The following is a 26,273-nucleotide window of genomic DNA, read 5'->3' as shown; positions in this document are numbered from 1 at the left end:
GTTAGCAGTATTATCTGTGTTGGGGATTGATCCAGCCATTGGCTGAAGTCATTCTATTTATTATGAACCCTATGTATTCTGTAGTTTCAAATGTTTTACACCTTGTGCTCAGTTCCCATCATTGAGTAGTGTAGAAGAGATTAGAAGGTTTTTGGTTTTGGAAAAAAGTGTTGTGTGTAATGGTGGAAAAGGCCAATGCTGACAGATGAGAAAGTCCTTAAAAATCATTACACAGGAGACAGTAAGGGGCACAGTGAATGGTTAAAGCTGACTTCTTCTAGGAAAAAAGAATAATTTTGAACAGCTCAGATAGGCTGGTGTTTGCTGAAGTGGCAGACCTTGTCTGCCCATTTCCTGGGATCAAGTTATCATTGGGCAGATAATTACAGGGGAGCATGTTTTAAAGGTGGCCTTGAATGAAGCCCAGAGTTTTGTATTTAGCTCTGGGACACTCCCAGGTGTACAATTAGAAAACATCACACACAAAAACCAGTGAGATGGCAGAAGTGTGGCCAGGAGATGAGGAGGGAGATGTCTCTCACAACCCTAATCACAGAGTCATGCAAAATTAAGAGCCTAAAACAGATGTGTCCAATTTTAAACCTTACTCTATACTTGAGGAGCCAGAAATAGATCAGACCAACGCCTGGACAAAGGTGTAGACTCACCACTGGGTCTTCAGAGGTTTTATATTAGTAACTGTCTATTGCAGTCTGCTCTGTTCTACATCCCCAGAAACCTGAGCCTTTGCCAGCTAAGCTCTGACCCTGAACAGAGTAAGTTTTATAAAAACTGTATATACTTAGCCTGGAAAGAGTAATTATACCATTCTCACAATGGAAACCTAACCAAGCCCATAGAATAAATGCCAGTTCTTTGCAGAATGTGTGGAAGACCTGAGTCTAAAGAAAGGGCTTCTTTAGGGACTTCAAATTCCCAACTTGTCCATTTAACATATCCCTGACTCCCTGGATGGTCAATGGGATAGACCTCTGCATCCTTTCAGCCAGTGGTCTACCCCACCGAGAGCCATAGTGCAATGTGACAAAGGGGTGCCACAATGCACTAGAGCACTATGTGGTTGGAAGGACAGACAGGGACATCCCATCAGCCTACCAGCACGTCAGGATATACAAGAAGGCAAGGTGATCATGAGACCTCAAAGGTTCTCTTTGGGCCAGATCTTGTACAGATTTGCCTACCTAGGGGCTTAGAGTTGGAAGGTGGAAAGCGTTTCAGATTCAGCAGTAGAGATAGTTACCAAGCATGATTTACTTGCACATCTGCCAAGCACAGAACAGCACTATTATAGCAAGCCACAAAACCAACCATGACTGCAAGATGGCTAAAAAGGACATTCAGAAAAGGCCGTGTGTGGAATAAATGCTGTCTTTGAATCAGTGAAGTTTCTTGTCCTGCATATGAGTAACAGCTAACCAGAAAAATACCTAAACTCCCAAACAGATCATAGACAGACTCTGGTCTCTCCAAAGCATGCCCAGCCACACATCCCAACATGCGCACCAATGGAGAAGAATTTTCACCCTGTCAGACCTTTGATTATTAAAGAAAAATTGAGTTTCACATTGACTTGAATCCTGAAGTAGTAACTACATTGCTAGTGAAAACAGTTGTCTTTGATTTTCCCCAATTATTATTCTGTGGTCTTTTTGGGAAGTGTTATATTATTTTCCTTGCACAAACACTTAAGAAAAAGATAGCTTTCTTATAACAGACATTTCAATAGTGCAACACGTTTTGCACTAAAGGGCGAGAAGCTTTACACTCAAAAGCAGAAATGGCAGATAGCCAACTATCACACTGTTATGTTACATACTGTGTGCCAGTATTTCCCCTATGAGTCGGGTTCCTTATTTAGCTCTCTCACCTTTCAAATTTAGGAGCAGAGCTTTATTATCCGTGATGCTCATAGTCATTAGCGTCCTCTTGCAACTGCTCCCAGTTTGAAACCCTTTCTAAGATGTGGATCTGTGTCAGCAACTCTGAGCAGCATTAATCCGCCTGCATGCCCACAGCAGATGGTACTCTGTGCCCTGTTTACTGGTTCACCACTTCATTCAGTTATTGCACTGCAAACATTACCCTTCCAGCCCCAAGTCAGATCAAGCTAGTGACACTGTTTTAAAGAGGTCAGCCAGCCAATTCCCGGCTTGGATTCCTATGATAAACGTGACGGATTGGTTGGAGCAGCCATTGTACCATTTGCCATCTTCCAGGTTTCTCCTCCCATCTCTCTTCCTCTGGAGTGAAGATGGTTGGTACAACAAGACCAAGAGAGCTAGGGCAAAGGCATTCCCCAGAGCTGAAAGGAAAAATTTTATGAGTTTCAGGAGCTATTCCTGGAGGCTGATGCCTACATTTAAATCCTTCACAATCTCACGAAGGCTAAAAGCGGAACCAGAAGACCCTGCTACAGACACCGTCAAAAGCTGTACTGTAGATGGGATCCAACTGCATCTCAGTAACCAGGCTAAAGCATGAGACAGTCCAGGGTTTTAATCTGTTTCAGGAATACTGTTAGGTCTCATTTATGCTCTAACATAGGACTACATAACTTGGTCAGGTGATCACTTTTGTTCCCTGACTCAGTTATAGCTGTAGTGTAACCCATTAGCAGCTCTGGAAAAAAAAATTTTAGGTGCTAACGAGGTCTCATGATGCTATGGTGTCTGCAATGGCTTAATGCACAGGCAGGCTATTGACTAGACATCCAAATTTACACCTGTCCCACAGCTATCAAACCCTAGACCTCATTACAAACTTAGTGAAAGTTTTGTAAAATAGATGTGACCCCAGATGATTTCACACTTATCTTGACTATTGAATTCTTTAAAAAGTGTCTCTGAACATGTAAAAGAAAGCCAGTGTCCTACATCTGGCCCTAGGTGGGTTGAGTGTTATGGTCCAAAGGGTGTCCAGACAGTGACAACAGGGGATGTCTTTACTACAGTGCAGCCATTACGAGAGGAAACCCTGCAGCTCTGACACTTGCTATCGGGTTTCTGTGCAAGGAAATGGCAAGAAGTCAGCAGCAAACAAGCTACACCATCAGTAGCTGGTGCACTAAGAGGCAGCCTCTGAGCAGGAAGCTGAGGTTGGCACTCCTTTGCCCACTGCAGAGCAGCCTGCACGCACCTGAATCAGCTGCAATGTACTCAGATCATGGTTCAGAGTAGCAGCAGTGTTAGTCTCTAAGGTGCCACAAGTCCTCCTTTTTCTTTTTGTGGATACAGACTAACAAATTTATTTGAGCATAAGCTTTTGTGAGCTACAGCTCACTTCATCGGCTATAGCTCACGAAAGCTTATGCTCAAATAAATCTGTTAATCTCTAAGGTGCCACAAGTACTCCTTTTCTTTTTTCAGTCCAGGGTGAGTTAGAACTATTTAAAAATGTACAAAAAAATCCCAACCACCTTGTTTGTCAGAAACTAAACTTGCTAGACCTGCTACTGTACCAAATGGAGAAAGTGGCCATTAGCATTCCAGAGTAATCAGACTCTCTCTCCATCCCAGACTCACTCACGTCCCAGCTTTTAAGTCCTCAGGTGTGTCCCTAAACTCACCAAAGGATTGAGAGGGAGGTAGGCACAGAGGTATTTCTTAGGGAACACCAATTAATACTGATTAGCCTGTCTTTCTCTTGCCCCATCCATTCTAAGATTTTAGGGAAAAGGTAGAAACAAGCCAATAAATGGTCTTCGCACGTGTTCCAAAACTGGGAATACCTGCGTAGGTGTTCAGCTCTCAGGAAGCAGGGCTAGCAGCTGGATTACACACTTTTGAAGAGCAGCCATGTACTACAGGAAGAAGAAAAGGAGTACTTGTGGCACCTTAGAGACTAACCAATTTATTTGAGCTCACAAAAGCTCATGCTCAAATAAATTGGTTAGTCTCTAAGGTGCCACAAGTACTCCTTTTCTTTTTGCGAATACAGATTAACACGGCTGTTACTCTGAAACCTACAGGAAGAAGGGATGCTGATGACTCAGTATGCAACAGTATTTGAGCACAGTGTTAGGAGGAGATACAAAGAGGTCCTCACCACCTGTGGCCATTAATGAGGACACAGCACTTCTTGGATGCATTCTGGGAGTTAACCCCAGCGATCTGACAAAGACTGGGTGGTTACATTCTGCCTTCTTACATTTCCTCATAGTTTCAGCTAAAGTTGTTACTCACACAGGTCACACCTTACACTACATAGTTTTTCGGTGTAAAATGGCCGCTGTGTTAAGCCCCAGACGCAGCTGCACAGCAGACCATGGCAGTGGTGAGTGAATAGATTCCTAGACACCGGTTGTACAGCACCAAGATTTTTCTTCTTATGTTGATTAAAAAGAAACAGCCCAAGCTGTACTGTATATCATTAGACCTGGGGTTCTCAAAACTTTTCAAAATCACTGGACTAGTGACTGCAGCCTCACATGGCCACCTCCCCAAACCTGATACCATCCTCTTCATACAGCAGCTATGGTAACACCAGGACAAGATTAATTTTAATTGAATAGCTGCACCCATCACATCGGTTTCTCATGCCGGACCCCAATTCTGCTGTTCTGTCTGTGCAGTTTGCTTCCTCTCCCTGCACGTAGGGCATTTATGCTTTTCAGTGCAGAACCTTCCAAGTGCATGTATTGAATTCTCACTGCTCTACCTCCAGATCACTTTGCCACATGCTTGTTTCCTGTGGATTTATTATGCCTCCAACTTCTGGATAAAATTCAATCAATTAAGTTTGTAGAGACAGACACTCATTAAACAGATTGATATCTGTGCAGCAAGCCATGGGACAGCCATATAAAGGACCTATGAGTGAAAACAAACATGTACACCTGGAGCAGTACAAGATGGCAGGAATTCCCTCCTTTCACTTGCACGTGTTTCTCAATTGGGAAGGAAACTGTTCTGGGGATCGTGGTTTGAAGAGGACTACTTTGTGGGGCCGTCTTCTTCCACGAGAATAGATATGTCCGTGTTTGGGAAGAGGAGATGAGTGAAAGAAAGCAAGTTGAGGCCAACAAATTTTTAAGTGCTTTGTGATAAAGTTTTGTTGAACTTTCCAGGAGTCTGAGAGATGCCACTGACTAGAGAAAAGAAAAGGAGTACTTGTGGCACCTTAGAGACTAACCAATTTATTTGAGCATGAGCTTTCGTGAGCTACAGCTCACTTCATCAGATGCATCTAGAGAAAAACACTGGATACATGATGTGGTAAGAAATCTAAGGTGATGAAGCCCAGAATACAGCAACGTGTACGTGTCTAAATGGTAAAAGCCATTTATATCCAGAGCTTGTCTTTCTTGAACAGAAAGGATACTAGCTACTCAATGACTCACACTGATATCATTCAGTTACGACCGAGCTTATGTCACTCATTAAAACAATAGCCAAACTAAATAGCTGAATGTCAGCTGTTCACATCTACATGCTTCTTTCCCTGAAAACCCCAGTATTCTCAGACTAACAAGAGCTGGCTGTTATGGGCTAGTTGTTAACAGATATGGTAGAAAAAGAATGGTTCAGAGACAGATGATGTAAATAAACCCTTGTTACTCAGAGAAGACTCAGTAAGCAAATGTTTATTGTTTGAGAAAAGCAGTATTTGGGTGTTCCATGAAAAAATGTTTCAAGTAAATAGTTCACTCATATGGGTCACCACATCCACCTACTCACAAAACTCACTCTCTCCTGAATTCCGAAACCCATTTACTCCTGCTGCATACATACATTAACTGCAGTCACATACGTACATTAACATGCCTACTCACATCCCCTAAAAACCCACCACTGTCCATTCAGTCATTCATATTAATGCCAGGCTACAAATGTCTTGTCTTTAAAGCAAATCACCCACAGACAACACAAATGCTAAACCTGATTGCTCAACAAGCTACAATAGCCCTTTTGGGATCAAGGCAAATTACACAGTATGACAAATACATTTTCAAAGTGCTTTACAAAAGTTACTTACTTAATTCTCCCCCATCCCTGGGATGGTTCTATTTCTTCTGCTGTTCAGTGGGATTTAAAAGGAAATTGAAGCAGAAAGCGAGCTTTGATTTACCGCAGTTTAAATAAGCAGAACAGTCTGGGTGATATTCATTTAACTGGAGAAGGGATGAATGCAGGAATAAGGTTTAGTGGAAGCTGAATACGAAAGGAGTTACCCAAGAGAACTGAAGTGACAGCTGAGAAAGTGAGATGGACAACAGTCATGATCAAACTTCTCTATGGAACCAGATGAAGCAAGTAGTGCCAGAGTTGGGAAAGGCAGGTGAAGGAAAAGAACTAGAGCAGAAACCAACAGAACCAGAGAGAAGGTGACAGAACATAGCACAATAAGAACAGACCGAGAAATCCCCTGGAAAGGTAATGAAGCACCTACTTCTGCCATTGCTCTGTGTAGGAAGGAGGTCCTTTGCTGCCTCAATTTTATTTAAATGAGGAAAGTCAATCTTAAGTATGACATTTTACTGAAAAATTACTACTCTCTAAAACGGTCATTAGTACTGAGGAAGGATAAATTGTTTCAAGTCAGGGGAGTGATATTTCTAATATGGGATTTGGGATTGCAGCTACACTTAATAGAAAAGCGAACTCCAGGGCATTCACCCCTAGTTACAAATGTATACGTACGGAGTTTCTAACTGTACGTTAGCACCTTATTTGGTGGAAAATAATTTAATTTTGCTTGTCCAAACTGAGAAAAAAATCCTACTGTCAGGAAGCCAAACTGAAAGGCATATTAACACAACCCTGCACCCCACACAAAACACCCCTTTCTTAAGTAAATGGCCTCCAGTACACTCCATAGGATATCGCACGGTCATTCTACAAGCTCCAAACACCCTTAACACACCCTGCAGTACATTCTCTGCCCCTGAAATCAGAGGTACAAACCGTAAGAAAATATCCTCAACTGCTCATAGCATCTAGGAACTAAAACTGCTGAAAGAAAATCAGCTTAGAACAGCGGTTGGCAAACTGTGGGTCGGGACCCCAAAGTGGGTGGTGACACTGTTTTAAAGGGGTCACCAGGGCTGGCTTGGACTTGCTGGGGTCTGGGGCCAAAGCCCGAGCCCCACTGCCCGGGGCCGAAGCCAAAGGATTTCAACCTTGGGCAACAGGGCTCAGGTTACAGGCCCCCTGCCTGGGACTGAATCCCTTAGGCTTTGGCTCCCCACCTGGGAAGACAGGTTTCAGTTGTGTCCCCCCCCCGGGGTCATGTAGTAATTTTTGTTGTCAGAAGGGGGTCGCGGTGCAATGCAGTTTGAGAACCCCTGGCTTAGAAGTGAAATATGCTAAGATGCCAGCACTTTCAATATGATGTTTGCTATAAGTCAAAAAACCTTACAGCCGATAGTTAAACCCTATAGAAAAAGGTGTTTATAGGCCTTCCTATAGGCACAAAACATCTATTAGGATTTAAGGGAAGAGACAGTAGAAAGAGATCTTAAGGATTCAGACAAATTCTCTAATTTGTCAAGGTCATTTGTAATGCTAATCCTGTTCTCCATAGTGCTTGCAACTCCTCTCAGGCTGGTGTCATGCACAAGTTTTATAAGCCTAGTCTCCACTCCAGTATCCAAGTCATTAATGAAAATATCAGATAACACAGGAAGGAAAGACAAAGGCTATGGGGGGAGGAGGGAGGGTAAAGACCGACATATAAAAGAAGAACCAAAGACCAACATGAAGTAAAAATGCAAACCCAAGGTCTTATTGCCACATCTACAGAAACAACGAGAACTGCTTTTGGCCAGAGGCCAGGAATACGTGCCAGAAGCAGAAATATCACAAGAATAGAAGAGTCAGTCAAACTGAGCTTACGCTGCAGTCCCAGAGAAGATATGACTAATGAGAGCTGCTGGGCGGGTGACACTCAGTTACTGAGATACAAGTCTATGAAAGATGTGTATCTTAAACACAGGTAAATACACCTTTTTGAATTCTGATCACCGTCTACTGAAACACTACCCCCTTCTCCCACTCCCATTGTTCTGATAGCTACTGCAACAGCTCCAACCAGCCTAAGAAGAATTTGCCTACTGTGCTCCCAAACCAAGTTACTACTCTCCTATAAGCAAATTCAGATGGACTATGCTGGTGAGAGCAAGGAATTAGGGTCTTTGCTGCACCGTTAACTCCAGTGACTGGCACACAGGTCAGATCATTCAGATTAGTTTAGCCTAGGTGGGCACAGCCACACGGCTAAGCCACACTTGATTTACTGTGTCCTCACTGGTGCTGCACATACCTGTGTGTTGCTAGGACTTCTGGGGAGCATATTCCATGTTCTTGTGTGCTGCGGTAAGCTGAACTGCTCTACACTACCTTCCTAGTGAACGGTGGTTAAATTGGTCTGTCCTTCTGGGCACATGGGGGGAACTGTGGGAAGGCGCTGGAGGACTATCTGCACTTGCGTGACTTAGCCTGTGTCCTCACTGAAAAGTTGGGGGGGGGGGGGTTACCAGCCTCAGTGAAAGGGGCACACAAGATCTAGCCTATACACTCACCAGGCCAGCTAACCAGAGTTTAAAGCACCAAACTTGGGTGAAAGGGTTTGGGGCATGGACAGAAGGGTTTGGGGCAACACCTAAGTAAAAGCCCAAATTATTCTGCAGCGAAGACACACTCTAGGGGTCAGAACTCCTGGATTCTCATCTCCCCTCTGTCACCGACTTATCTTTCGGTAAATCATGATCTAAGTAGGATAAGACCAGGGGAAAGGGTTTGAAGCTGTTCATCTGGGGCTCTATAACAGGGGTGACCAAACTGTGGCTTGCGAGCCACATGCAGCTCTTTTACCATTAAAGTGCAGCTCACGGAGCCTACCATGGGTCCCCTCCCCACATTCCCCACCCACTAGATGGCGGGAGTGGGGGAAGCTCAGGACCTGTTCCTTGCAGTGGGGTGGTGCGGTAGAGGCTTATGCCCAGTGGGGAGCGGGGGTCTCAGGGCTTAGGCCTTGTAGGGCACACCTGCCGGGGCTCCAGCAGGACCGAAGCCCCAACCCCTGGCTCCCAGCAGGTGTGACCCAGCTCTTGAACTTCTGAAGACTGTCGTATGTGGCTCAGACGGACAGTAAGTTTGGCTACCCCGGCTTTACAAGTTGACCCTGTATATGTGCTTAATATGGACAAAGTGGATTAAATCTCCGTTTTCAGAGCAGATCTTCTATTAGCAATTTTTTGCTAGTAGCAAAGAGGGGATCCAAAAATAAAGATGTGCTGATTTCCCAGTTCCGCAAGCTGTACAGATTATTTAGTAAGCATTAGCTATGAACAGCCTGGACAAAGTTTGTGGGATGAATAAAAAGTTTCATAAATACAGCGATCACTTGGAGATGCTCTAGGGGTCAGTTTCTTGCTGACTAAACTCAGTTCCTGCTGAAGAAACGCTGCAAGGGAGAGTCCAACAGGGAAAAAATCTGATCGTATTCCTATTACGCAGCATACAAGATGTTGCTGTTACGTCACCAGATATACAAGAAAAAGCTCTCTGTACATGAACAGAGCTCAGAAATTAAGAAAAACCAAGAAGCACACACAAAAAGGCCAAGCTCACCTCTGGTGTAATTCCACCAACACAATGGGTTTCAACAGCCACTGATTTGGCTCAAGTCTTTAATGCAGGACGTATCAGCATTATGAGCCTGAAATCAAACCCAGGGTTATTAAAAGCAGTCCGGAGGGAACACCCTGATATTCCTGGGCATGTTCCATCCTGAGTCACTCTCAAGTGGTGCCCAAGTGCACGGTCAGAGTCCACACCACAGTTCAAATGAGAACAGTCTCCAATCAGCAGCACCTTTCTACCCCATCCGCAGGACGCTTGTTCACACTGCACGCCAACACCCATTTACAGCCCTACAACAGTCACTGGTGTTCCTGGCTGGTATCAGATCTCAAGCTGCAGAAATCTATTTCTAGACTTAACACTTTTCTGAAGGTTTCCTAGTACCAGGTGATCTTCAGGCATCCTTATTAATGCTGCTAGCTGTGAGAGTTTATCCGCACAAAGGCTTCTCCTGTTCACTCATAGGGGAAGTCATTTGCAAGATGTAAAGGGTTCTAGGGCAGCAGGCTTGCACGGTGTCCTTGTCACTTCGGCATACTCAAACAGAAGCTACACACAGCAAGCATATTTAGCATCCCCTGCAGCTCACGCCAATAACAGTCTTATTCTGCACAATCTAGGAGGCAGGACGCTGTCGTTTCACAGGTATGGTTCTCAGGCCATACCCGGAACAACGACCAGGGTAGCCTCACATGAGCCACAGCTTAGGCAGAAACAGAAGGCTGGATTCTCAAGTTTGCTAAGACCACTTAGCGATGCCTACTTTGTTACAGCGCTTATGCCAGTGGCAGATGTTAGAATAGCCTCCTACTGCTCTAACTTCCACTGGGACCAAGTGACTGAGGATCAGGGACCCACCACCCTGCTCTGTCTCTGAGCTATGCTCAGATGTAGTAGAGAATCGGGGCCAGAATGTTCCTTGTTTAAAGTGGACTTGGGTATTATTTGTATTACTGTAGTGCCTAGGAAACTTAGTAATAGACCAAGACTTTTTCCCCCTGCTGTCCATGTAAACTTGACAACTCCACAAACACATAAGGCAGAACTGTCACTCCCAATGTTGCTGTCTTAGAGGCTGATCTGTGGAGAGAACAGCATAGACAAGGTGTATCGGGCACAGCTAGTCACTCACTCTTTGAATACAAGAGCAAGGGGACATTCAATGAAATTGGCTTTAGATTTGCAGCCTTCCAATAAGCAGAAATAGGTTTTCCACACAAATGTATAATTAGCCTGTGGAACCCACTACCACACAGGGTAGCACTGAGGTTGTGACTAAAGTAGTGTTGGATTGGACATTTACACACATGAAGCCACTCAATGTTACTGGAGTACGAATGAAAACATAAAAGCCCACATGCTTCAGGGCATAAACCAATCTGACTGATGGGGATTAGGAATAATCTTTGCCTACGGACAGGTGATTCCATAACTGTCTACAGTAAAGTTCTATTTCTTGCAACCTTCCTTTGAAGCATTTGGTAGAGGCCACTGCTGGAATCAGGATACCTGATCAAACTGGCCCCGGTCTGATCCGGTACATGCAATTTCTACATTCCTAAGCCTAGCTATTGCCTGTTTCTAGTACTGAGGGACACTAGGAATGACCCTGGAAAGATCAATGCACTACGAGCACCTTAAATTCTGCCCTTGAATTTAGCAGGACACAAAGATGGATCAGGAGAAGTACAAAGAAAACACAGGAGGAGGAGGACAGCAAGAAGACAGCCAGAATAAGGAGAAGAATGTCTGCAGGGATGAAGAAAAGACACCAAAGGGAAGCAGTGTGGATAAAAATAAAAATGTCTTTTGATTTCAGTCAGATTTTAAAAATTTAATTTAAACACTATTTTTTAAAAATAAACCTAGTTAAAATTATATTTGAAATTATGACAATTTATATTAAAAATTAATCTATTAAAATTCTTAAATTACTACATTAAAATGTTAATGTATTAAAATAATTTTAAGTTAAATAAAAAATATTCAAACAAATGAAACTTGGAACAGCAAACTTGTAAAGAATCAAACCACTGAACTGGTGGAAGTCACTGGTTAAGCATCAGCTACCACAGTTTGCTGAAGTGCTAAACCAGGTTTTGACAGCAGTAGACTTTTCTGCAGCTGCAGAAGAGGCTATTTTTCTTCATTTCAGTTTTTCAGCTAGTTTAGTTCAATGACTAGTTCATTCGAAGTTCAGAAATGGACTGGGAGCTGAAAGAGCAGGAAGTCTCATTTTCCCTCTTCCAATTTTTTGAAGAAAAATGAAGTCTGAGAAAATGAGATCTACTAGTTCTAAAATCTCAAAGAACACGGTCACCAGAACCAATCAGTTCAATTCACTAACTACAGATACTTCCTTTGTTTAATAAATCAGTTTTAAACACAAGACGTATTTTGATACATACTTTTTTCCCTTATGTACCCAGCACATTTTAGGTAGATTTATTTAACTAATAAAAACCATTGTGTGTGTGAATTTAATTGAATTCCAGTTTCCATCCAAATGCAGCTTGACACAAGTCACAAGTAAATTAAAAAAAAAAAAAGATTATCCAGTAAATAAGAAACCCATCATTCACCATTGTCTACCATAACACAAAGGATTAAAGTTAAGAATTGGAATACATGTATGTTAAGCTATAGAAACACTTAAATAAGTGTGTAAATAGTGAATTCTGATTAGCAAAAACTAACAACAAATTTAGTGCAAAGGCTCTATTTAGTTGCAAATCAACATTTTAATGGTTACCAAGTAATGAGAAGCAACAGCTCTAAGAAAATAACTGAAAAGTACAAATGCAAAACAAGACTAAAGTTGATTTAAATCCATCCATTCTGAAGTGAACCCACTGAAAATCCTGGACACCCGGCTCTTCCATTCTTCTGCCCACCCTCCAAGCCCAAAGACACAAACACCCTTTTTTGTTGTAATGTGGCTGTAGCCATTATCCAAGTCCTGGAAAGTTCAGCCCAAGTGCTAAAAAGCTAAGGGAAAAACAAGCTAGTTGAAAAGCAATTCTAGGCGGCTTGTCAAGCTTCATTTTAGCCTCTGAACCCTGTAGCAGTCTTACCCATAAAGTACACTCCAGCTACAGAACTGAAATGAGGGGGTGTGTCACACATCAAGCCTCTTCCTACTACAGTGCAAGTACACACCTAGGCATACACTAGAGAGAATCTTTCATCCCAGCATGTGGGCTAGGGGGGTCTCTACTGATTAAAGCAGAAATAGTCAGTCACTTATCAGATTCCCATTAGAGAAATACTACTGAAATATTTGTTTCAGAGTAACAGCTGTGTTAGTCTGTATTCGCAAAAAGAAAAGGAGTACTTGTGGCACCTTAGAGACTAACCAATTTATTTGAGCATGAGCTTTCGTGAGCTACAGCCTGAAAGCTCATGCTCAAATAAATTGGTTAGTCTCTAAGGTACCACAAGTACTCCTTTTCTTTTTGAAATATTTGTGTTGTGTTTCTTCTGTAGTTTTATTCTTAAAGTGAAAGTGATATGTTTAATCTTCGCACAACACAAACCCACTTCCACTCTATTTTGAGAGAGGACTTCCTGTTGATTAACAGCTACAGACAAGCTACCAACAATCCTAGCCTCTCTCTTAGGCTGCAGACTAGAGCCAGATTATTTTAGAGCAGGTCCAGTGTGCACCTACCCTCAGCACAGCCAACATCCTTTCAATTAGCTTCAGGGCCAGGAGATAAGGCCCAAGGCAGTCTCTGCTTCCTGGCACATGGAGGATCTGACTTCAGCCCCTTGCCTCTCAGCCCACTAGGGCAGTGGGAGTGTGATACAGAGGGAGGTGCTATGGTGGCAGGACCCTAACGCAGCTTTCCCTTCATCATCACCTCTCCCCATATGGACTGGTAGCTGGCAAGACAGACACAGGGCTGAGGTAGTCAGTCCCAGAGCTGCAATGGTCCCACAGACACTGAGGGCAAGGAATCACTCACTAATAAGACACTTTATCTCTGAGAAGCACAAAATGCAGGCAGCTGAGTTTCTAAAGGAGGGAAGGGCAAGAGAGGCAAAATGTTTCTTAATGTGGATCTTTACCAAAAGGGACCTCAAGTCTCCTTGTGCTTCCTTTTCATTCCCTCTCCTCACTTCCATATCCCATCTCATTTCCCTCATTTTTTCCTCAGCTCAGCCACATCAACACATCTAGAAGGGGTGACCCCACAAGAAGCATAGGAAAACAAAGACTTTCACGGAAATCAGCAAATTTAGCTCCAGCAGAACAATTCCTTGCTCATCAACAGGCTACAGATAAAGAACAACAACGTTGTTCCTCCTCTGAACACAAGTGCAACTGTTTGTCTAGTGGGAAGTGCCTTTCAAACCAAACCACTAAAATGAGATTCAAAGCCCAGCTGTATAGTACCGAAGACATTAACTCCTGACTCAGTGATAACAGTGATATACACTATGCCTTCCAGCAGGTGCACAGAGTAAGACATGGGCAAAGAGCAAAAGTCAGCAGGAAAAGAAAGGGAGTTTCTCTAAATCAGATGTCCTAGGGTGGGACAAGGCACTGACACCTCTCACAGTAACAGTTAAATTACTGGTCTGAGGTCCTAGGCCCATACCAAATAAAAACAGCATTACCAGATTAAGGGTCCAGGATAGACCCAATAAGATCATGGGCCAGTATGCGATGAGCCATCAAAGCTACAATTTTTATCCACCTCAAAGGAGCTTAAAAACCCAATTTTCCAATGCCATACAGCAATGCAGCCACAAGGAAGCACGCTGAATGAATCCTGTTAGATACAGGAGATTGTATATCCAGACATAGCCATCTTCATCCTCCCACAAACATGATCCTCTCCAGTCAAGCAGGCAGGGAGCCTGGATGCCTGAGGTGCTCCAAACACACATGCCAATGTTTAGACTTGCCGGGAAGGGAGAGTGGTTTCTGATTTCGAAGAGCAGAAGTGGGTGTTCTTTCCCAAAATACTCTGAAATAGCAGATGCAATTTCCTGCAATAAAATATAAGCCTCCCTGGTATATATCTAGAAACCGGTACTAGAACAGTTTGATGGGCAACTATTAGCCTCTTAAAATACCAACAGATGTGCCCCAAAACCACAGGGTCCCAAATTGCTCAAACAGATTACAACTCACAAAGAGGGATGAGCCAAAAGCTGGTTATTCCTTCCCCTCTATTTAGGAGGGTAGTTACAAACCTTCAGAGGATTTATCTCCCAGGCTCTGTGCCCCCCTCTCACCTCCTGCATTGGGCCTAAATCCACAATGGAATGGACAGAGGATACTGCAACTTTTTAAACAGGGCCACAGGTTCCCTCCCCCCTAGTGTAGAGCATTTATTCCTAGTGGCAAAAAGAAAAGGAGTTCTTGTGGCACCTTAGAGACTAACCAATTTATTTGAGCATGAGCTTTCGTGAGCTACAGCTCACTTCATCAGATGCATACCGTGGAAACTGCAGCAGACTTTATATATACACAGAGAATATGAAACAATACCTCCTCCCACCCCACTGTCCTGCTAATAAGCTATTACCAGCAGGACAGTGGGGTGGGAGGAGGTATTGTTTCATATTCTCTGTGTATATATAAAGTCTGCTGCAGTTTCCACGGTATGCATCTGATGAAGTGAGCTGTAGCTCACGAAAGCTCATGCTCAAATAAATTGGTTAGTCTCTAAGGTGCCACAAGAACTCCTTTTCTTTTTGCGAATACAGACTAACACGGCTGTTACTCTGAAACCTATTCCTAGTGGGCAATTTTTGAAATATGGGCTGCTCAAAGTCATATGGGAAAGGCTGTAAGTATTAGCTGGCAGAGCAACGGTTGGTGCAGGATCAGTGATCAGAAAAGGGGGGGGTAATGTGATCCCTGTCCCAACACGTCTACTGGAGCTTTCCACGGCATGTCAGTTACAGAGAATAAAGTCACACTCCATCTTCTGCCACAGAACCCTATTTCCGAGGCACTAGGCAGGACAGGAAGTCAGAGCTATGGCGTCTACAGGACTATCGTTAGATAACAGGATACAGCCCCCAGAGCAGGAAAGTTTTAACATTGTTTTGCAAAAGGTTAACAGAATTCTGCAACTGTGACCTACAACAGGAACAGACTGGCTCAGCATTAGGCAACAGCTCCGAATGAAGTTTCTCTAGGTCAGATGTCGCAGGTGTACGAGCCACAGGCATACAAACCACAGGCTAAGAAAGTATGAAGAAAATGTAATGTAAACACACAGCAGCTCCAAGGTAGCTTGGAGAACGGCACCACACCTGACTGTTTGCTGTTAGCTCACAACAGTTTGCCATTGTGTCTTACTCTATTTCTCCCTCCTGGTTTCTCCAGCACTGGTTTCCTCTGTCACTCCCATCTCACCTCTGTCAGTGAGAAAGACTTCTCTATAGATCTTGCTATCTGGATTTTCCCTACCTCATTGACTCCACTGGGTTTCAAACCTCAGATGAAGACAGTTGTTCTCTATTGTCTATACAACCTAGTTTCTCTCTATATTGTTTTCTAACTCTTAGAGCAGAGGCTCCCAAACTGTGGGGCCTTTGGGGTGTGTGTGTGTGGCAGAACCAGGGCCAGCCCCCACAGGGAGTGGGGAAGGCACGCCACCCAGCCCCTCCCCGCCCCCATCTCTGCTCCAGTCCCACCCACAGCCACATCCCCAGCTCTCTGCCCCATGGCTGGCCCTGTCCCCAACCCCACCAGCAGCCTCGCCCCCTGGCCTCGGCTCTGTTCCCAGCCAGAGCCGAGGCTGGGAGCAGGTCTTCATCTGGCCGTGGGCTCAGCTGCCGGCCCCCACTGCAGTCTGGCTGCGGCTCTGCTCCCGTCCCCAGCCTTGACCCCTGCCACAGCTCCACCCACAGCTGTCCTAAACTCCTATATCTGGTGATGTTGTTCGGTGGTATAAAGAGCTTTTTGTCTCTACGCAGGGAAGGCCTTTACTTCCAGCTATGCCTGCAGCAAGAGCCCTTCAGAAATGACCCTGCTGTATGCTCCTGCAGATGCTGGGATAAAGCAAGCTCTACTACACAAGCAGCTACCCCTACAACTAGAACCAAATTCTGCCCTCAGTTAGACCCCTGCACCTCAGAAATCAGTGGGATCTCAAGAGAATAACCTACAGCAGAATTTAGTCCCCATCCTTTCCCATCATTATAGACAATTATTTTGCTCATGCTGGCAGGGACTAACTATGGAAGGTGATTGTGTAATTCCCTAAACTTAATGTCTGACATACCTAGACTATGTGGAAACAGGTTTAAATCCCAGCAGGATTGAGACAGCCCTTCATCCACTGAAGAACTGTAAGCAATGTACCACATTTTGCTCTTTCAGACAAGACCTTGATAAAAAAAGTGTCTTGGCTACTCTGTGTGGACATGGAAGATCTCATGGCACATTTTATACAAGCAGAGGTTTCCCTGACGTTCTTGCCCAAACTTCAGCATCTCCCTCTGCTGTGTACTGTATTCCCTTTGACCCCAGAGACAGCTGCATTTCAGTGGTGCCATATAAGGATAGCTGTAAAGTGCTTCAAGTATACTTTGGGAGAAGGAGTTCTGATGGGGGGGACCTGCAATTTTTTCCCCCCCAACGTGCATGCAGACCAGCAGCCGATGGCTCACGGACCGGCACCGGTATACTTTGAGTAGCACTGATCTAAAGCAAAACACATTCTTCATCCAGAAGAGCAAAGAAAGTCACAGCAACACTGAGAGCCAGATCCTAACTCACATGGGACCATCAGTTGCACCAAGTGCATCTCCAAAGGCCAGCTACTTTGCCTTCATTTTCTCTGGGGTAAAGTTTGTGAACACTGCAGTCAGCAAAGGAAGTGGCCTCACATTCTTATAGCACTTAGCTGAAAGTCATAAGACTCCACATCAGCAACTTCCTCAGCCCAACCTACAGCACTGAAAAGCCTCCTAATGAGCCAGACCACCCTAACGGGGTCAGCTCTTCCCGGATCACAACTCCACCACTTCAGCTTGCCAATAAGCAGCTGTTAAGTTGTGGAAGAAAGAAAGTGGAAAAAAACTAGTTCCCTGGCCTAAGCTAGAGTTCAAGCGCTAGAGCAGTGGTCCCCAAACTTTTTAGGTCATATCCTACCTTACCCATAATGGGCTCTGATCATGCCCCACCCCTCAGAGCCGTGGGCAGGTGCTGTGGCCAGGAGCGGGGCCATGGCTGGAGCCCGGAGCAGAAGCTGGAGCCATGTCCGAAGCCGGGGCTGTGTCCAGCAGCAGAGCTGCAGATGGGCCAGAGCTGTGGCTGGAGCTGTGTCCAGAGCCAGGGGCTGAGGCTGGAGCAAAGCTGGGGCAGAGTAGGGCTAGGGGGCACTCCCTCCCCACCCCCCCATAGGGGTTGGCCTGGGCCCCACTACGCCCCCAAATGTTCCTTCATTCCCTGCTAGGGGGGCGTGCCCCACAGTTTGGGGACCACTTTGCTGGAGGCACAGAGGAAACCAAACTAATATGCTACACCAGCCAAAACTATGATCATCATCAACTGAACTTAACAGAACAGATAAATGGTTAAGTGCATGAGATTTTCCACCTCCACGGACGAATGGAAATGCCCTGAAATGGCTCAGTTCTTGCAGAACCCAGATAATTATGGACAAGCATTCCACCTCAAGAGTTATCAGCTGCAGATTCCCTAAAAGCTCAATCCTCTCCCTTATAATATTCAACACCAGTATGACGCTACTGGAGAGCCAGTGAAACCACATGGGCTAAAGTGTCAGCCATAGGTGGATGACACCTGGTACTGCAGCTCCTTTACATCAGAGGCAGACAGCACTGTCCCCCAGCTTTCTGAACGGATAGCCAACATCAGCACCTGGATAAGGGGCATTTGGCTATCACACAACTCAGACAATGCTGTGGTGATGTTGTCTGTATTTTGAATAACTCATTAGCCCTCAACTTCTCATGTCAGTGTGCAGCCTTCCTGTCCCTTTTGGGTTTCTTGGTGCTACTGGCTGATCATGTAGCCTCGGGGAGGTCCACTTCCACCTGCAAGTGGCTAGAAGATTGAGCTGATCCTATCGAAGAGAGAGTGGGCTGTGGTGATCTATGCATTTGAGATCTCTAGATTAGGCCATTGCAACACTGAAGATGGAAGGTACACACCCTGGAAAAGCTGGCGGGGGGAGAATGCAGCAGCTGACCTGCTTAGAAAGACCAGTGACCATGAATACATCATGTTGGTGCCCTGCTCTTCATTTCTATTTTGAATACTTGGGAGGCAGTCTGATACAATGGTGATAGGCGATTTTTAAATACCTTAATTAGAAGTATATACCTGAGAGGTATATTGGTAGAGCTGTGTGGGAAAACGTGCAGAGCACCTGTTTGCCCTACGCTTGGCTCTAAAAAACAGTGCTTTCATGAACACCAGGTTCTGTACTCCAACTAAACAGCACTCAACCAACACAGAACAATAGCCGGTCATTCTGCCAGAGCACTGTAAATGGACATTGATAAGATAAGTCTTATCCTCACAGGACTCTTCCAGGCTGTATTAGGAGAGGACTTGATTACGGGGGAAATGTGAAAAGGAATTTACAGCTTGCAAGTTCATACTGTAAGATCACCAAGGCCTAATGTGGACCGCCAAGCCAGCTCGTGTGCGTAAGAGGGCACACTTCTGAAAATGAGAACTCCAAACCAGCTGGAAGCGCTCACGGGACTTGGAGCTTTTCCAGGATATTCTGAATTCCTAAACGCGTTAAGTCACAATGCATTTTGGACTGTTTCCCCTCTTAGATAGGCTGGTTTGTTACTGGCTACAGTTTCAGTTAAAGGAGGGGGTTCCAGCCTCAGGGCGTTAACATTCTCTGGCTGGAATCTGCATGCCCCACAACCCGGAGAGGCCTCCATCCAACTCTACTGTATGGAACAGTAACATGTATATGCAGTTCAGGTTGGAACAAAGATATCCTGCTAGGATATGGGAATAAAGCTTCCTAACTTCTCCTTTACTCACAGTTTGGGTAATTAAACTGCTTGGTCATATCAATCTGACCCAGTTAATGCTACTGAGTGACTGATCATATATGCTTCCTCCCTGAACTCTCACCAAAACTTTCACCCTAGTGTCCATGGGTTTCTTAACTAAAAGTCCATGGCAAATACCAGGAGAGAGTCTCTGTTGCAGATCATGTTCCAAAAGAAGGAATTCTTCCACTGAAACCCCAAGAGGGCTCCTTCTACATCAAAGATTGACCTAATCTGGGAAATTTCCTTACAGGTTTTAAAATTGGTTCAGCTAAACCAATTTTAAAATCCATTATAAGTCTTCCCTATGGTACACAGGCTTCCTTACCCAGATGATGTTTCCACCTCTCTCCTTTTGGAAAAGTCATGGTTGGAGAGCAGTGGCAGCTGTTCTACTTGCCCAATCATGAAAAATTTCTGTAGAAGGGAGTACCTGACATTCTATTGCCAATGACAGTCAGCATTTAGAAATTGTTCGTGGGTGTGTACCACACCATAATCAACACAGCAAGAATCTCCGTTACACCAGATGGTTTGCCCCAGCAAGCACCTTGGATTCCAGTCTCTTTTGGAAATGTTCTGGAGCCAAAAAACCAATCACAGACTCTAGCTAAATTCTTAGTCACATACAAAACTTCCAATTCAACATGGATACAATCTCTCTTAATTCCCCCAGTCTTTCTCCAAATCTTTAGAATTTTAAAAGGGTCACAGTAAATGGAAAAGGCAGTAAACTAAGTAAAGGCAAGTCTGGGGATCCTCAGTACATGGTAACCCTGTTTCTGGAAATTCCTAGATCACCATTTCTTACCATTAGAGAGACTGTAAGAGACTAAGTCTTGGAATAGGTCAAATGAATTAATACCACTGAGCCTAGAAACTTTTCTAATAGGAACAGGTTTCCCACATGCTTTCAGTTAGACCAAAGACAGGCTAGCGGAAACAAGGCAAACCCAACATCCAGCTTCCCCTTTTGCTCATTTATTAGCAATCAAGCAGAGTCACAGTAACGTATGCATTTGGTTTAAATTACAGAGGATTTCTCTGCAGGCACCTGAACGTGCTGAGAAAACTCCTGAACCTCAAACAGCTTAAAAAACCACCCAAAATGCCAACCCACAAGGCTGGCAGTAGCACCAAACCTGCACTCCTGAAACCTGCTTTCTAGGACAACAGGAAGAAGCTTGAAACCCAGTCTGGGAGACCAAGTTCACCTGGAATAGTTTCCTAATGAATGAGCTGATCTAGGAAGTAAAGGGGTTAATTCCTTCCTGAGCTCACATACAGCTAAAATTCCTGAGATAAGCTACTTCTACCAAACCCAGGGATCTAACAGGGGAGAAAATTGCAAGGAAGAGTTATTTTGATAGACTTTTTCCTGGGAGGAACTCACTTAGGGTGTGCTTTTCCAGAGGTGCAGCAGCTCCCATGACCTGGAGTTAGGGTGCTCAGCACTTCTGCAAAATCAGGCCTTGGTGCTCTGCTGCAGGGTTGCTCAAACACACATATACATATTTGCAAGGCAGAAAAGGATTACAGTTGGCCAGTAAAAACCCTCTCTCCTAGAATGGAACAGCTCCCACCGTTCAGTATACAGTGCCATAAGAGCCTTTGGAGACCAAGCGGCACTAACAGTTACCTTTAAATAAGATTAATTACTCTTGGGTTAATATAAAAACAGATTCTGAAAACAACTGAAAGCTGTCCTAACCATACTGAGGCAGTAAGACAGCAAGTCCAGGGCTGCTTTGGAATTTGTGTTTGCATAGCAGGAGGTGATAATCAATGTGCATAGTTGGCAACAAAACAGATTTTGATTAGCAGTTTGTAGTGAGAGTGGGGACAAAGAGCCCCCAAGCAGGCAGAGAGAATCCAAGCCAACCCACAATGGGAAAGGGGCCTTATAAAAGAATTCTACAGAAGTGGTCCAAATGTTACAGATTACATTATTGCTGGAGTGTTTCGCTCCATTAAAAAGGTTACAGCAAACAGGAGGTTCAACAGCACTCATTCGAGAAGATAAACCATGGTTTTAAAACTAACAACATTAACTTCCAGGCAGCCCCTTTGCATGGCAATTTGCAATGCAAAGCAAGCTATTTCAACCCTTACCAAGGACAGTAATTCAGAAGCAAACGGGGAGAGAAAAGTTGAGCAGGGTTCACGCAAACAGTTTAGATGCAATTTTCTACTGAGTTAAGTTTCTCATTAGGCAAAAGTACTGTTTGGCTATTTCTTTCATATGTAGTGTGTGTAAGCTTTTTCTCTTTTTTGGGAGGGTGGGGGGAGACTTGTAATCCAAAGTTATCATCAGACCCCAATATCTTTCAGAAATGTCACCTCCAAATAGCTGAAGAATTCAATTCAGTTCTGGTCAGAGGCCACACACATAGAGCTGGCCAACAAAGACCAGACTCAGGGCTATGTCCCGATGGGAGAAGAGAAATTGCACGCACCAGGATTATTAAAATCACGTGGAAGAGGCAGGCAAGTGTTAGCAACATACTAAACAACTCAGTCCAACACAGTTTAACCAGGAAAGGAGAAGTCTGAGGGTGGTGAGAAGAGAGAATTACACAGAGCCTCTTACCTGGAAGACAAACTAGCAAAGTCCCCTCCATCCAGCAGCCTGATTTTGCAGAACAGAACACCATTCACAAAGGGAACAGCAGTCAGCTCCTCCAGGGTGAAACTGGTCTGAAATTTAAACTTCTTTTTCTTCATCAGGAAAGCCATGGGCAGGCTCAGTGAGAAAAGTCCAGGAACGCAGAACAACAAAATCAGAGTCAGAAAGGAGCTTCTCAAAATGCACACAGATAAACAGAGGAACAGGCAGCTATTTCAGGAGTGGAAGAAGGAGAGCGTAAATTTCAGTTCAATTGCAATGACGGCCCAGCTTTAAATGCACAATCCTCTTCTCTCTTTGGTGGTCGGATCTGGCTGTGGGATCATTGCCCTGGCAGGCTTCAGGTGAGGAGGAAGAGGACAGAGTAAACCTCTGGAACATCTCCAAGGAGGAAAAGGAGGGAGAAAAATTCAAGCTCCGGACCAGCAGGAGCTCCCCTGCCTGCAGTTCTCCTGTTTAGAGGCTGTGGTGCTCTGTGTCCATCAGGCCCCCTTCAGAAACCATCTCTGATAGGAAGTCATCCTGAACTAGTCTGTCTGAAGAAATACTAGGTCTGCAGACTGCACATTCAAGGCTTCTCGGTTTCAGTCTCCTCCCCTTGTGCGACTACTTTACACAGGTCTCTGCTGTCTGTTGCTACTGCTCCAACAGGTCTCTAATGTCAAGTAGGGAGGGAAACGAGTAAATTAGTCCCAGCCAGTCCTGGGCTCCTCCTCTGAAACCTGTTTAGGTGGATAAGATTCTGTTCAACCTCACTGCAATCTAAGGAGGAGGAATCCAGTTAGCCCGCTTCAGAGATCCCTTTCCCCCTTTTCTGCCTACTGCCCCTGGGTTGCTCTCTATTTTGGAAGAAGTGTTTAATACTCATCTGTTCTAGAACCATTTTTATCCATAAATCTCAAAGCACTGTACAAAGGAAGGCAAGTCTAACAGCTGACCTGATGAAAAACCGGGAAGAAATATTGGTGAAATGGGGGGGGGGGTAAGTCAGAGCTCTGCGGGAAGTTTCAGTATTTTGACCCTCTCCACACACACACGAAACTTGCAATTTTTCTTCTCCGTTTTTTCCAACTAGCGCGAATAATAAAGCGTGTCCCCCCCCCCGGGTCAGGGGCACCAGAGCGAGTCCTCACGTCAGCCAAGTTCATGCGGCCGGACCCATTTTCACCACGGTGCCCACTTCAACCCGCCGAAAGCCCAGGGACTAAACACGGCTGCAAGGGGAGCCTCCTGCAAGCGCCTTGTCTACACGAGGGGGTCGGGCCACGCTGGGGCTGGGCTTCTCTGATACATGCGATGAGCCGAGTCCGGTCTCTGCCCGCCTCCGCCTCCCCGCGCAACCAGCCCAGCCCGCTCCCGGCCGCCCACGGCGGCCTCGCCAGGGGCCACCGCGGCAGGAGCAGCCCGGACCCTGCCGCGGCCCCCGCCCGCCACGGCCCGGTTCGGGCTCCCGGCCCGGTTCCGCTCGGCCGCCCGCGCCTCTGCACCGTGAGCTGAGCGCCCCGCGGCATATGGACGGCGCGGCCACGGGACCCGCCACCGGCCCCGCTCTCACCTTCTGCCCGCGCCCCGCAGAGCCGCCGCCGCCGCCCGCCTGCACCACAACCCCGGCTAGCGCGCCTACGCCAAGTGCGCCCGCCACGCCAATGGCGTAGAGAGTGGCAGGCCCCCGCGGGCCCGCCAAGCTTCGAGAATACGAAAGCCCAGACAACATTCCCCCCCCCCAGCCCTTCCTTCTCACGGGGGCTGGGAGGGAGAGCGGCGCCATCGGATTGGGCAGAGGCAAAGGGACAAACTCCTAGCCCTGGGTTCGGATTGGCTGCTACAGCACGGTTAGGGGGAGGAAGGAAAGAGCTTAGGGGCTTAGTGATTGGAGGAGGTAACTGTCAATCTTCTTAAAAACCATCCCCTTTCGTCTTGATTCAGGTGAAAGAGAAAGGGGAGGGGGAAAAAGGAGACGAGAGGGAGAGGGAGAGGGGGGTGGGGAGAGAAAAAGAGGAAGAGGGGAAGAAAGGTAGAGGGAAATCTGACTGGCAGATAAAGGGTAGAAGAGAGGGGGCTGGAATCAGGAGAAGAGGGGGAGAAAAGTTAGATGGGGAATAAAAAGATCTAAAATGGAGAGCAAGTCAGGGAAACTGAGGGGGACAGGACCATGCAGGAAACGGACACGGCAGCACCACCACACCTTCAGTAATCATTAGGCAGGCTGCCCCCAAAATCGCGTGATGGGGTTAGGAAGCACAAGATTTTTAAAGCAATTAGACACTTGTGGGGCTTTGTTTGCGTTTTGGGGTTGGAGACTCGGGGGGTGCATTCGTGTCATGTTTTCTAGCTTTTCTCTGCAGCCACGAAGGCTAGAAAGTTACTTTTATTTCTAAATGAAAGCTGGGAGTCTCGCCTTATCACATGACTTCAGGAGATGGTGCCTAACTCCCACTGATTTCACCTAAATACTTGAGAGGACGTGGGCCTAGGTCTTTAAAGAAAACCATCAAATATCACGAGGCTTGTGATAACTTATTGGTGATGACAATAACACTTATACTTAGCCCTTCCATAGCACTCTACGTCTGCCCCGAGCCCTTAATTCACACAGCTCTCTGATCCCATTGATTACTATTGGCCTGGATTCAGGAAGGTCCTTCAGCACATTCCTAACTTCAAGCATGTAAATCATTTATATTACTATTTATTTATCTGTTTGTATTGTGGTAATGCCTAGGCGGTCCAGTCATGGCCCAAGTCCCAATTGTGCTAGGACCAGTACAAAGAGAACAAAAAGATGGTCCCGGTCCCAAAGGGCTTACAATCATCATTGGGACTTATGGACTTGATGTTAGGGATGTGCTTAAGGGCCTTCTAGAATCAGGAACATTACCCACATAGCAGCGATAGAGAAACTGAGGCCTAGAGAAGGGAGGTGACTTGCCCAGTGTCATACAGCAAGTCTGGCAGAGACAGGATGAAAACCCAGGAGTCCTGGCTCCCATTGCCAGTCTCCCATTGCTCCTATTAAACATCTAGAATCACTGCCTCTAATCACTAATGCTGACAATACCAAGAACTATTAAATTATTTCCCCTCCAGTATGAAATATTTTTTCAGTGACAGAAAAAGCACATGGAAACGTACTTGGACCCAGTGATATCTTCAGGTCTGATTAGGGTGAACACTTTGCCATGCTGATTCTTGCTCACACACACAGGGTTAAACTGATTGTCAAATTCAGGGTCAGGAATTAATTGTTTTCCTCCCGGCCTCTTGGCAGGCGCCTATGAGGTGAGCGTGATGGAGGTGGTTAACTTTTCAGCACAGCCTTGAGCAGGGGGGAACCTTTTTTAAGATTAAGGGGTTGTATCCCATACCCTGTAAATTGATGTCTTGTGCTTACAAGGGCAACCAGGCGTTGGTGGATATTAACTCTTTCCACCTCCTATTCCTTGATTTAATAGAAATGCCATGGTGAAGAGTCAAATCTGCTGGACATTTTAAATCTGCCAAGCTGTGAAAGGTGTGGAGGTCCTTGTAGAATTTTGGAAGTGTTTCAAGGTCACCTCTCCTTTTGCATGCTTTCTGTAAGATCCACTGTCAGAAGTATGGTGTATCCACTTTCATCGCTAGAGAAAGGATTAATCGTCCCTTTAGTAGGCCACTAGGGATATCTATTGTGATTCACTCATCAATAACTCCCCTAAGGACTTATCTCCTTTGTTTATAGCAACAGGGCTGGATGTTAAAATTTACAGAGATTTTAAGCCCTGCTGTTCTCACGCATATTTACTCTACAGCTTTGTCAGAAACATCTCTTGAAAACCTCAATGTTTGCTTTATAATTAATTGAATAATGTGCCTGACGTTGAAAATAAATTAACTTGGAAAAATGCCCAGAGAATTGCTGAACAGTCTGCAATATAACAACTGTAGTTGGATTCTCAGGGATATATGTCTCTCTAACAAAGGAAGTGTCATAAAACTGGGATTAAACTCTTGGGACACAGATTCTTTATTATTCTGAAACTCTCCATGTTGGT

General features: G+C 45.2%; 1 protein-coding gene across 2 annotated transcripts in view; it reads right to left on the bottom strand.

Moving 5' to 3' along the window:
• EEIG1 (estrogen-induced osteoclastogenesis regulator 1) overlaps positions 1-23,943 on the bottom strand; it is a 45,589-nt gene extending 21,646 nt beyond the window's left edge. Inside the window, exons 1-2 of one of the 2 annotated variants that reach the window (XM_077835827.1) lie at positions 23,798-23,943; positions 22,207-22,897 (exon numbers count right to left, since the gene is read on the bottom strand). In XM_077835827.1, the coding sequence (XP_077691953.1) occupies positions 22,207-22,352 (146 nt within the window). In that variant the 5' untranslated portion in view covers positions 22,353-22,897; positions 23,798-23,943. Of the gene's footprint in view, positions 1-22,206; positions 22,965-23,797 lie in introns of both variants that reach the window. The other variant, XM_077835828.1, reaches the window with a different exon arrangement.
• Between the last annotated feature and the right edge of the window lie 2,330 nt (positions 23,944-26,273).

The sequence above is a fragment of the Eretmochelys imbricata genome, chromosome 16 (genome assembly GCF_965152235.1).
Source record: "Eretmochelys imbricata isolate rEreImb1 chromosome 16, rEreImb1.hap1, whole genome shotgun sequence".
Lineage (NCBI taxonomy): Eukaryota > Metazoa > Chordata > Testudines > Cheloniidae > Eretmochelys > Eretmochelys imbricata.
The sequence above is the reverse complement of the archived record's forward strand: the minus strand, read 5'-3'. Positions and strand labels throughout refer to the sequence as shown.